This window comes from Rana temporaria, chromosome 9 (genome assembly GCF_905171775.1).
Source record: "Rana temporaria chromosome 9, aRanTem1.1, whole genome shotgun sequence".
NCBI classification, from domain to species: Eukaryota; Metazoa; Chordata; class Amphibia; order Anura; family Ranidae; genus Rana; species Rana temporaria.
In genome coordinates, this window is record NC_053497.1 from 165,325,887 (window position 1) to 165,336,895 (window position 11,009).

At 51.9% G+C, this 11,009-nt stretch overlaps 1 protein-coding gene and 1 pseudogene across 1 annotated transcript; both read right to left on the reverse strand.

Moving 5' to 3' along the window:
* Positions 1–93: 93 nt before the first annotated feature.
* Positions 94–221, reverse strand: LOC120914771 (annotated as a pseudogene).
* A 1,534-nt stretch (positions 222–1,755) lies between these two features.
* LOC120914610 lies at positions 1,756–5,385 on the reverse strand. Its single transcript, XM_040325293.1, has 2 exons — positions 4,454–5,385; positions 1,756–1,853 (listed from the first exon to the last, which is right to left on the reverse strand). Exons 1-2 carry the CDS (start codon positions 5,382–5,384, stop codon positions 1,756–1,758), a joined length of 1,029 nt encoding a protein of 342 aa, XP_040181227.1. The 5' UTR covers position 5,385.
* Between the last annotated feature and the right edge of the window lie 5,624 nt (positions 5,386–11,009).

Consider the following 11,009-nt stretch of genomic DNA (forward strand, 5'->3'; position numbering starts at 1 on the left):
TGTAAAACGATTTTTGTGCTCATTTTAATGGTTTCCTCACCATTTCCTTCTTTCTCTAAATGTAATCCTTTTCTATTTTTCACCAGTATAATTAGCCTGGTCAGTGACCAGGCCTCAAAAAATTGTTGAAAACTCAATAATTGTTCCTCGTCCACGGAAATCTTTAGTAAAAGGCAATATTTAGTTTATTTTGCAAAGCAAATATACAAAAATCAAATACTTTTGACAGGGTACATTCTCTGTACTGCGACGCAGCGCATAAATACACTACATCTCAATACAGTTGCAAGCATTCAATTAAATTACATTCATTCACCCATTCTGCGGTATGATGCCTGATGTGTTGCGCAGAGTTTTTTAAAACCCCGAAACATCACATCGTGCATGACGCCGCATTACCCTGAAAACAGTAGTTCAATAAAAACGTGTCAAGAAATGTCAATGTCAGGGGGAAGGGGAAATCTTTCAGACGTCCTCTTCCTCCTTAAAGTCTATCAAGGTATAGTCTCTCAGCAGACTGAGGGTCAGTCTGCGACAGTCCTCAATGGACATCTCTGCCGGTGGTGTACGCGGCGGTTCCTGGCGTACCATAAAGCGTCTTTAAAAACAACACAGCACCCGCCAGGCACTGTCAATGTCCTCCTGTGAATGAGTTCCACAGAAGAGTCCGTTTAACACACCAAAGTGTGTAATAGCAGTCTGTGGTACAAAGTCTTTAAGTTTCAGGTTCCAAGGCCGTCAACAGGCCCTGTGCAAAGGGGCACTCCCAGAAAACATGATAAGAAGTTTCCTCCTGGATGATGCAAAAGGGGCAGTGCCTGTATCTGCACAGGTTTCTGGCATGCAAGAATGTCCTGAGTAGCAATCCCCCTTGGATTGCCATCCATGCCTGATCTTTGTGCCTGTTGATGAGTCTCTTTGAAGAAGACATTCTCCAAACCACTTTGCAAGTGGCTGAAGGGAGGCCTGGAATCGACTCCAAGATGTCCGATGCTCTGATCAACTTGTAGATAGTTTTTGGCTTCCAACAAGTCGGGCTTAACTCCATGCAGTCCCCAGCTCCTTGATGAACTTGAAAGTATCCAAGTAATACCATGGGCGTCCCAGTTGTAGGGATGGAACTGTCCCATTTGTCCATCCAAGAGACTTCCAAAGAGGCAGGAGGAAAAAACGGGACATGGAGTTACCGCCAGAGTCCACAGTTCTGACAACCAAAGTCCTGCGGATGCAGTTACAGGCAAAGAACACCCTCAGTAATGTGGCGATGTCAGGCACGCCTCTTACCGCCCTTGAGAGGTTCCTTGAACATAACAGTCCGCTTTACTCTGTCCATTTTGGAGCCCCAGATGAAGTGAAACACCGCCCTGAGATGGCCTTGCAGGTGTGTCCTGGGGGGCCAGGCCTGGGCGAGGTACTGCAACACAGGGAGAATCTCGCTGCGGAGTACCAGTGTTTTCCCTTCGATGGTAAGTACTCTGTTGCTCCAAAGTCCAAACTTCTGTCTCATCCTTAGCCAGTCTTTCCTCCCAGGACTTCAGGGCTGCGCCCTCCGCTCCAAACCAGACTCCAAGAATTTTGATGAAATCCGCTTTGAGGCTGAACGGTATGGGTGCAGAAGAAGGCAGGAACCATTTTCCGAAGAGCATGACTTCCGACTTCCCGCAGTTGACTTTTGCCCCCGAAGCTTGGCCGAAGTCCTCGCACGTCTGGACGAGTGTGTTGATGGAGCGCTGGTCGGCACAGAACACCGTCACGTCATCCATGTAGAGCGAGCACTTGACCTCCCGTCTTCCGGTCCTGGTGCGGTAATCCCTCTGACTCTGGGTTCCGTCTGATGCTTTGGGCGAATAGCTCTATACAGCAAACAAAAAGCAGAGGTGAGAGAGGGCAGCCTTGTCTGACCCCCGAGAGAACCTCAGAAGGGGTCAGTTTTCCAACCATTTACCAGCACCAAACTACAAATGTCTTTATACATTACATTCACATACGAACAAAACAGTTCCCCAAGACCAAGCCTGCGCAGGTTCTGCACATGAACTCATGGGAGACACGGTCAAAGGCCTTCTCCTGGTCAAGACTGACCAGGGCCGCATGCACACGGCGGTCCTGGATGTACTGGACCGTGTCCCTGACAAGCGCGAGGCTGTCTGCAATCCTTCTGCCAGGAATGCCACAAGTTTGATCCGGGTGGATGATCTGTCCGATGACAGATTTCAGCCTGTTGGCCAAAACCTTGGCGAGGATTTTGTAGTCCACGTTCAAAAGAGAGATCGGACGCCAATGTTTCAGTCCGATCTCTCCCCTTTGCGCTTATACAAAATCGTGATCATCCCCTCTCTCAGTGAAGGAGGCATTCTACCCTCCACCACCATCTCCTCGTACAGCTCGAGCAGGTCCGGGCCCACGAGGTCCCACAGGGCTACATAGAGCTCAACTGGGAGACCATCGCAGCCCGGGGTCCTGCCCCGCCTAAAGGATTTAGCGGCAGAGTGGCAGCTCCTCCAACACCAGGGGGGGCGTTGACGGTCGATGAATCTGCAGGATCAATTTGGTTAGTGATACCTGACAGAACCTGTCGGCTGCCTCCGAGTCCGTTTCTTTCGGGGAGTAGAGGTTGGTGTAGTAGTCTTCAACTACTTGCATTACAGCCTCCTTCCCTTCTGGAGAGTTCCCGGTCTCGTCACGCAGTTCAGACAAGGGAGTGTGTCCTGAATGGAGTTTCCTGAAAAGAAAGAGTTACACTTCTCACCTTTCTCAAGATTCTCCACCTTGGCACGGAAGACAATGTGGCCATGATTCTTCCTCAAAGTACCCTTTCAGGTTCTTCTTGGTGTCCTCCAGGTCCTGACTAACGTCCCAGCCGCAGTGGTGAAGGTCCTGCAGGACTGCAACTCACGTTGCAGTCTCCTGAGTTCCTTCTTCCTTTGCACACACTTGCTGTCGTCCCCTTGCCTGAAAGAAGCTGCGCAGCTTAACTTTCACAACCTCCCACCAATCACTTACCTTTCCGAAGAATCTCTTTTCCTCCGTCCAAGAGGCATAGGCCTCCCGGAGTTCCCCCATCATTCCTCATTTTCCAGCAGGGTGGTATTCAGCTTCCAGGAACCTGTCCGTGAGCAAAGCTCTCGCCCAGTTCACCCCGAAAGTGAATGGCCCTGTGGTCAGAGAAAAAGGCAGGGGATCATGAAGAACTCACGATGCTTGACTGCTCTTGAAGTGAGCACGAAGTCAATCCTGGAACGCACAGATCCATCGGGTCGGCACCATGAATAATTCACGGTACCTTGCCCTATGGATCCACGGCGTCCCGCAAGGATGCCTCCGAGATCATCTCCATGAGCAGTTTTGAAGTAACATCAAGTTTTGCGTATATGCTAGAACTGCGGCCCATCCTCCTCTATCGGACAGTTAAAATCACCGCCGATCACTACTGCTCTGGTGGTGACAAGTTGCATCCGCAGGGTCTGGAAAAGTTCCAGGCGCGCATTCGTATCTGGGGGGGCGTACACGTTGATGAGCCTAATTGGCTCTCCCGCCCGCGAGCGCATCTATGACCAAAAAGACGGCCACAGACAAGCTCATGGATGGAGTCAACCGTGAAGCGTCCCCCCCTGATAAGAATGGCTACCCCTGCATTCCTGCAATTGCCACCCCCGGACCAGTAGGAGGGACCGAGGGTCCACTGAGAGGTCAGATGACTGTACCTTCTCAGAGGAGGAAGACCGCACTCCTGGAGCATGTAAACATCACTCTGATGAGTTGAAAGAAAAGTCAGCGCCGTTCGCATTCTAGAGGTATCCTTGATACTCCTCACATTAATGGAAAAGATTGAGATCTCAGCCATAATGAAAAAGGGGTATGAGGTCTAGTTAGCAAGGGGCCGAACTTACCTCCCCGAAGGGGGGGGGGGCTCCTCCATCTCCACAGCTGCCTGTTCTGGGTTCTGGGTTATGCCCAGTTCCTCCAGGACTTCCTCAACTGTCTCACTGAAGTTGGCGGTGGGGATAGGCACATAGTCGGCCATATTCTCCTCCTCAACTTTCTCACTGAAGTTGGCGGTGGGGATAGGCACATAGTCGGCCATATTCTCCTCCTCGCCTTCCTCACCTGCAGACTCCAGGTCCTCCACTACTTGCCCTGGTCCAGCGCTTTCGTGCTGGACCCCGTTGGGCCGTTTGGTGGAGGTGGCGGGTTGTTCTGCCAGTGGGCTCACAGTCTTCCGTTTCCGGGTTCCTGTTTGGCCACTGGCAGGGGTGGAAGGGGGGAGGGCGGGGAAGTCCTCCATGGAGGACAGGTCTGGGTGTGGGCGGGTGGGGCAGGAAGGTTTCTCCTCTGAGCCAGGAGGGGGTGGGTGGGGTGCCAGAGGGGACAGAGGAGGGGACGGGACAGGGTCAGGGACGGGGACAGGACGGGACAAGGGCAGGGGCTGGGGCAGGGGTAGGGGTATACTTACCTGTGGCCTTCCGAGGCTCTTTTGGTTTGCTTTCGGTCGGCTTCTTCCCAGAGCTGGAGGCTGGTTTACCCTGGATCAGGGCTCCAGCATAGGTCCGGGTCCTTTGGGGGCAGTGCCTGAAGGTGTGCTCTGGCAATCCGCAGAGGTTGCAGGCTTTGGGCCTAGGACAGTCCTTGGTCTCGTGGCCTGTAACCCGACAGATCTTGCAAGCAAGTTCTGTACACTCCTTTCCCATGTGTCCGGGACGGCCACATCTGTTGCAGTTGTAGGGTATCCCAGAGTAGAAAAGGTGTCCTGCAGATGATCCTAGCGAGAAGCACGCCTGCAGGTGCTGTAAGTCCCCCGAACGGTCTTTCCTGAGCTTGCATAGCACAGACCACTTCCCAATCCAGAAGCCGTTGACATCAAGGATTCGGACTGGGTCCTTTACCACGGTGCAAAACCTCTGTAGGTAGGTGGTTATGTCTCTGCTTTGGGTATGGGGATTCCGCATGGCAACCGTCACCCACTTCTCGTCCTGTGTTATAGGGCAGTTCGCAACGAACTTCCGAAAAGGGGATTCAGGGCCACTGGTCTTCACCATCTCCCAGTATCGTCTGCAGACTTGGAAAGACCCAAAAGTGATGTAGAAGATCCCTCTTGCGAAGGACTGCACCGAAAGCGTCTCCGCTTTGCTGAAGCCCTGCTCCAGAATCATCTTCCTGCCGAAGATCTCCGAGGTCATGTCAGGGACTCTTCCGTTCACCTCTTTCAGCTGAAGCACGACCGTCTGCTTCATCCAGGGCTCCAAGGTTGGCAACCCATCTGCAGGCAGTTTCGGCTTCGCTGGTCTCGGTTGGCTGGCGCCGGCCGGGATGGAGGTGGAGGTTGAGGCGGAGACATTCTCGGCGGCCTCGGAGGAAATGGCTGGGGCAGGGTTCTTCCTCATCATCTCTTCGTCTCCTTCGTCTCATCAGTCACTTTTTCAGTCTTCTTCTCGCTTTTCCCCATCTTCGAGAAGTCTGGAAGTCGCTTCGGGAGTTCTTCGGCGGCTTCCTTCCTTGTTCCTCGACGTCTTCGCTCTTAGCCTTTACAAAGGCTCTCGCATCTACTTCCCGAAGGTAGTAATGCGGATCTCCTCATCTCTTCTAGATTTTTGCGTTTGAAGAGAAACCAGAGTATACCTGATAAAGGGGGTGAGAGAACTCCCCACCGAGATCCTGTCCTGGTCACCTGATGGAGAGCCCACCCCTCATTACATTTTATATTATTATAATCTTCCATATCACTTCCATCATATACACCAAGCTAGAGAATATGAAGAGAGACAAGAATATCAACTATCATGTTCATCAGACCCATAAATCTCTATAGAAGATGAGAGATCTGTATGCAAATCACCAGGAACACAGAGAGAGGGATCATGGGAATGGGCGGGGCCTCCTCTCCACCACGCCTCCCCCAGTATATGAGTATACGAGTCCTGATTACTGACACAGAGGAAAAGTCCAGACCAGAGATTTAGAAGCTCGGTAGCAATGTTTCCATCTGAAATAAAGTTTAAAAAAACTCAGAACTTTTGCCAATAGGTGTCATTTTCCTGCGTTTGAAACGTATGTTTTTTAACCACTGCAGCTCCGGACGGTGCGTTTTTTGCAATGAGCAGGCTGTTTTTTTTTTTTGCGTTACTTTTACTGACAATTGCGCAGTTGTGGAACACAGTACGCAAATTAAATTGATTTTTTTTTTCCAATAAGCATATATTGATCAGATGAAAGGCTCAATTGAAAAGCCTGTGGCGTGCATAACACAACCCAAAAACTTCACCCGGTGCAGGAAAAAATGTGCACACACATAAAGAGTGAAACACAAAAAAACTGTGACGGGTGTATCGTCAAGTGGCCCTCCGAAGAGGGCCCAGCTCTGATCCCCCAGGGCGTTAGGCTCCTGGCAGGGAATTTTTTGGGTTCCGCATCTACTGGCACTTTAAGGCTGGCTCCACCCAGCAGTGATGACAGGAGTCAAGGGGCATAGTAGCCATCTTAGAGAGACCACATGTAAAGGAGCTGATAAGATGAACTGTCCTGAGATGCATGTTGCAGTGTACAGATGACCTGAAATAAACATCCATTGTTCCAGACCAGAGTCTTGTGTCTCTCACAACACAGAGGATATAACAAAACCAAGGTTGAACTTTTTGCCTATAATTTCAAAAGCTATGTTTGGCACAAAAACAACACTGCACATCACCAAAAGAACACCATACCCACAGTGAAGCATGGTGGTGGCAGCATTGTACTTTGGGGCTGTTTTTCTTCAGCTGGAACAGGGACCTTAGTCAAGGTAGAAGGAATTATGGTTCCAAATACCCGTCAATATTGGCAACAAAAAACTTCAGGCATATGAAGAGGAACGTCATCTTTCAGCATGACAACGACCCAAAGCATACATCCAAATCAAGGAATGGCTTCACTAGAAGATTAAAGTTTTGGAATGGCCCAGCCAGGGCCGGACTGGGAAAAAAAAACCAGCCCTGGAAATTATTTCATACCAGCCCCATAGCATTATACCAGCCCAACATCATAACATCATGCGCTTTGCCGGCAGTATAGCTGCGATGCCTATTTATTTCAATGGGCAGGAGCGGCTCTTTCAGGGCGCTATCTTTAGTGTTATAGCACCTGCAAAGCGTCTCAATGTGAAAGGGGTCGAACTCTAATATAAAGGTGGGCACGGGTGACCAGAGACCACACTTATATCAGAGTCCACTGCATTTCCCTTTACATCAGAGTGCCCCCTTGCACTGTAAGGTTGAATCCTGCAGACTATGATGTAAAGGGAAACTCTGGGAATGTGGGGAGGACTCTGGTGACCAGAGACCACCTAACGCAGAAAGTGAACACTAAGGTAAGGGGGTTTACTGATATAAGGGGGGAACCTTTAGATCAGTGCCCCCTTACAATATTGTATTGACACCCCCCCCCTCCTCAGACTGGCCAGGTCATAGGCTGCAGAGGGGGGGACAGGAGGTCAGAGGCTGTGGGGAGGGGACAGGTCATAGGCTGCAGAGGGGGGACAGGAGGTCAGAGGCTGCAGGGGGGGCAGGAGGTCAGATCCTGTGAAGGGGGAACAGGAGGTCAGAGGCTGCAGAGGGGGAACAGGAGTTCAGAGGCTGTGGGGAGGGGACAGGTCATAGGCTGCAGAGGGGGGGACAAGAGGTCAGAGGCTGCAGAGGGGGGGCAGGAGGTCAGAGGCTGTGGGGAGGGGACATGTCATAGGCTGCAGAGGGGGGGACAGAAGGTCAGAGGCTGCAGAGGGGGGGGCAGGAGGTCAGAGGCTGTGGGGAGGGGACATGTCATAGGCTGCAGAGGGGGGGCAGGAGGTCAGAGGCTGCAGGAGGTCAGATGCTGTGGAGGGGGAAAGGAGGGCAGAGGCTGCAGGGGGACAGGAGGTCAGATGCTGTGGGGAGGGAACAGGTCATAGGCTGCAGAGAGGGGGGACAGGAGGTCAGAGGCTGCAGAGGGGCGGCAGGAGGTCAGAGGCTGCAGGGGGGGCAGGAGGTCAGATGCTGTGGAGGGGGAACAGGAGGTCAGAGGCTGCAGAGGGGGGGCAGGAGGTCAGAGGCTCTCCTGTAGTCCAAGGGAGGGAGCAAACACGACACTCCACACCAGGGAGAAAGCCTTGCATTACTGTGTGGAGTTACAGACAGAAGAACAGGAAGTGAGGATTTCTCAGAAGAAATAAGAACATTTAAAAGCAAAATGGAAGGATGAGGTAAGTGAAGGAGGACTGCACTAAGGTAAAGGAAGATATTTAGGGAAAAAAATTGTACCTTTACAACCCCTTTAACACTCCCCCTCCCCCAGACTGACAATGGTGCTGTCTGCTGTGCCGCCTGTGCTTTATCCTCCAGGCTTCTGTCTCGCTGATACAGGAGGTGTGTTACTGGCCAGATCACCAGGTGAAAACAGAGGGGGGAAAAAAGCCAAAGAAAGAAAACTAATGCAGCCACCACATCTAATGACTGGTAAGCTGCAGTATGATACGTTTTGGGTTTAATACCGCTTTAAAGGACTGGTAGAGCGACTTTGTCAGCAGGGCAGTAAGTGAAAACGCTAACAATTAAAGCAAGAAGGACAGACTATGAGAACAATATTTAATTGTGATCAGCGGAGCCGGGTGACCTGCCAAACCAGTCTGTACCGGTATAGCCCTGTCCTCCCGATAGTTCATTGCTATACTCGTCTTCACACGCTAGATAAAAAACGAGAATTAAATGCTTTAATAAACCGAACAATCTGGGTGGGGGCGTTTGAAACTTTATTACACTTGAAATCAGTATTGCGTGAAAAACAGATAAATTAGTAATTATGTTTCCTTCATAATGAATTCATTCTGCTTCAGTGCAAATTAAAGGCCTTTACCACTGGAGCTTAGACTTCACCAACTACATCCAATACAATGCTGATGCAGCACTGGCCCTGCATTATGATTTATGGGGGGGGGGGGGGCATGTTACATCTTTGGCCTGTAGAAAGTCAGTGTTTGCATACCAATATTAGGGGTGCACATCTTCACTGGTCTCACAATTCGATTACAATTATCTTGTCCACGATTCGATTCCGCGATGCATCACGAGGGATGGGGGATCGGAGGCAGAAGAAAGGGATGGTGGGATCAGAGGAGGGGGATGGTGGGATCAGAGGCAGAGGAGAGGGATGGTGGGATCAGAGGCAGGAGAGGGATGTGGGATCAGAGGCAGAGGAGGGATGGTGGGATCAGAGGCATTGTGGGATCATCATGAGAGGGATGGTGGGATCATCATCAGAGGGATATTGGGATCATCATCAGAGGCATGGTGGGATCAGAGGAAGAGGAGAGGATGGTGGGATCAGAGGCAGAGGGATGGTGGGATCCAAGGCAGAGGGATAGTGGGATCATCATCAGAGGGATATTGGGAACATCATCAGAGGGATATTGGGATCATCATCAGAGGGATGGGGGGGGGGGATCATCAATAGAGGCATGGTGGGATCAGAGGCAGAGGAGAGGGATGGTGGGATCAGACTGGCATGGTGGGATGAGGCAGAGGGGTGATGGTAGTGGAGGGATAGGATCAGGGACACTGGCACTCACCTGCTATTAGTGTCAGTCGATTCCCCCTCCTCCATGCTGCTCAGTGTGTCTTCCCCCTTCCGGTGCCTCCAGTGATTCCTCTGCTCATGTTGGGTCTCCTTCAGCTCCTCCCCCTGCACTGTATTCTCCAGTATATACTCCGGGAACAAAGGGTGTGGGTCTATTCATGCGGCCGTGCTGTGTCACTCATGAATTCAAAAGAGAGAACATAGAGAGGCCTCCAATACTGTAGTACAGGGGTGGCAAACTCAAATTCATCGGGGGCCGCATCAGCAGTATGGTTACCCTCAAAGGGCCGGGTGCGCTACAAATACAGTGCATGGGTCAGGATTGCGCTACGTATTTAGTGCAGGGGTCAGGATTGCGCCTAAAAATTCCTCACATCTGTACTCTCTCCTACCTTCCTACCTGGCCCAGCTCTGGTACCTCCCTGTATAGGCTTCCTCCCTTTGTATTGGGCTATAGTTCCTTTTTTGGGGGACAGGAGGGACTTTGGATATAAGTGGGGGGACAGGAGGAGCATTGGGGGACAGGAGGGACATTGCGGATAAGTGGGGTGGCAGGAGGAACATTGGGGGACAGGAGGGACATGAGGAACATTGGGGATAATTGGGGGGACAGGAGGGACATTGGATATAAGTGGGGGGACAGGAGGAACATTGGGGGGACAGGAGGGACATTGCAGATAAGTGGGGTGGCAGGAGGAACATTGGGGGACAGAAGGGACATTGGGGGGCAGGAGGGACATTGGGGGGACAGGAGGAACATTGGGGATAATTAGGGGGAACATTGAGAATAAGTGGGGGCAGGAGGAACATTGGGGGAGTTGGTGATGCTCTGTGTATGTGTGTAGTAGTGTACACTGTGTGACTGTACTGTGCATCTGTGTCACTGTCACGTACCACAGTTCACTTGGTCAGAATGGAAGATCCCTGGAGATGTAATTTCACCACATATGCTGCGCTGTGGGGTAGAGCAGGCGCCGCTGCACCAGTCACAGACTGGCTGCCACATCAAGGGGAAATCCTGTCCGGCGTGGAGGAGGAGAAGATGATGGCCCCTGCCACCGCACATGACACCCGTTCGTCCAATCATCGGGCAGCCGCTGCCAATCCCTGAGCCGCAACATGGCGGCTGGAGCGTAGCGAGTGACACGGTCCATAGGAAGGAGTGATACTGGCACTGGATGCTTGCGCCCGGTGCCACGGCCCCCCCACACTACGCCAGTGGGCGGAGACAAGAGCAGCATTGTAAGCCGACATGGGTGGAGACAGAGCAGAGGCGGCAGTGGAGGCGGAGACAGGGCGGAGGCCAGAGTGGTAGCCTAAGCCGAGATGGGTGGAGACACGGCGTGGAGGTGGGGGCGGAGACGGAGGCAGAGTCAGAGCGGCACAGTAAGGGGAAGATGCCTGTGCTCAAACTGACAGGCCGCGCATGCACT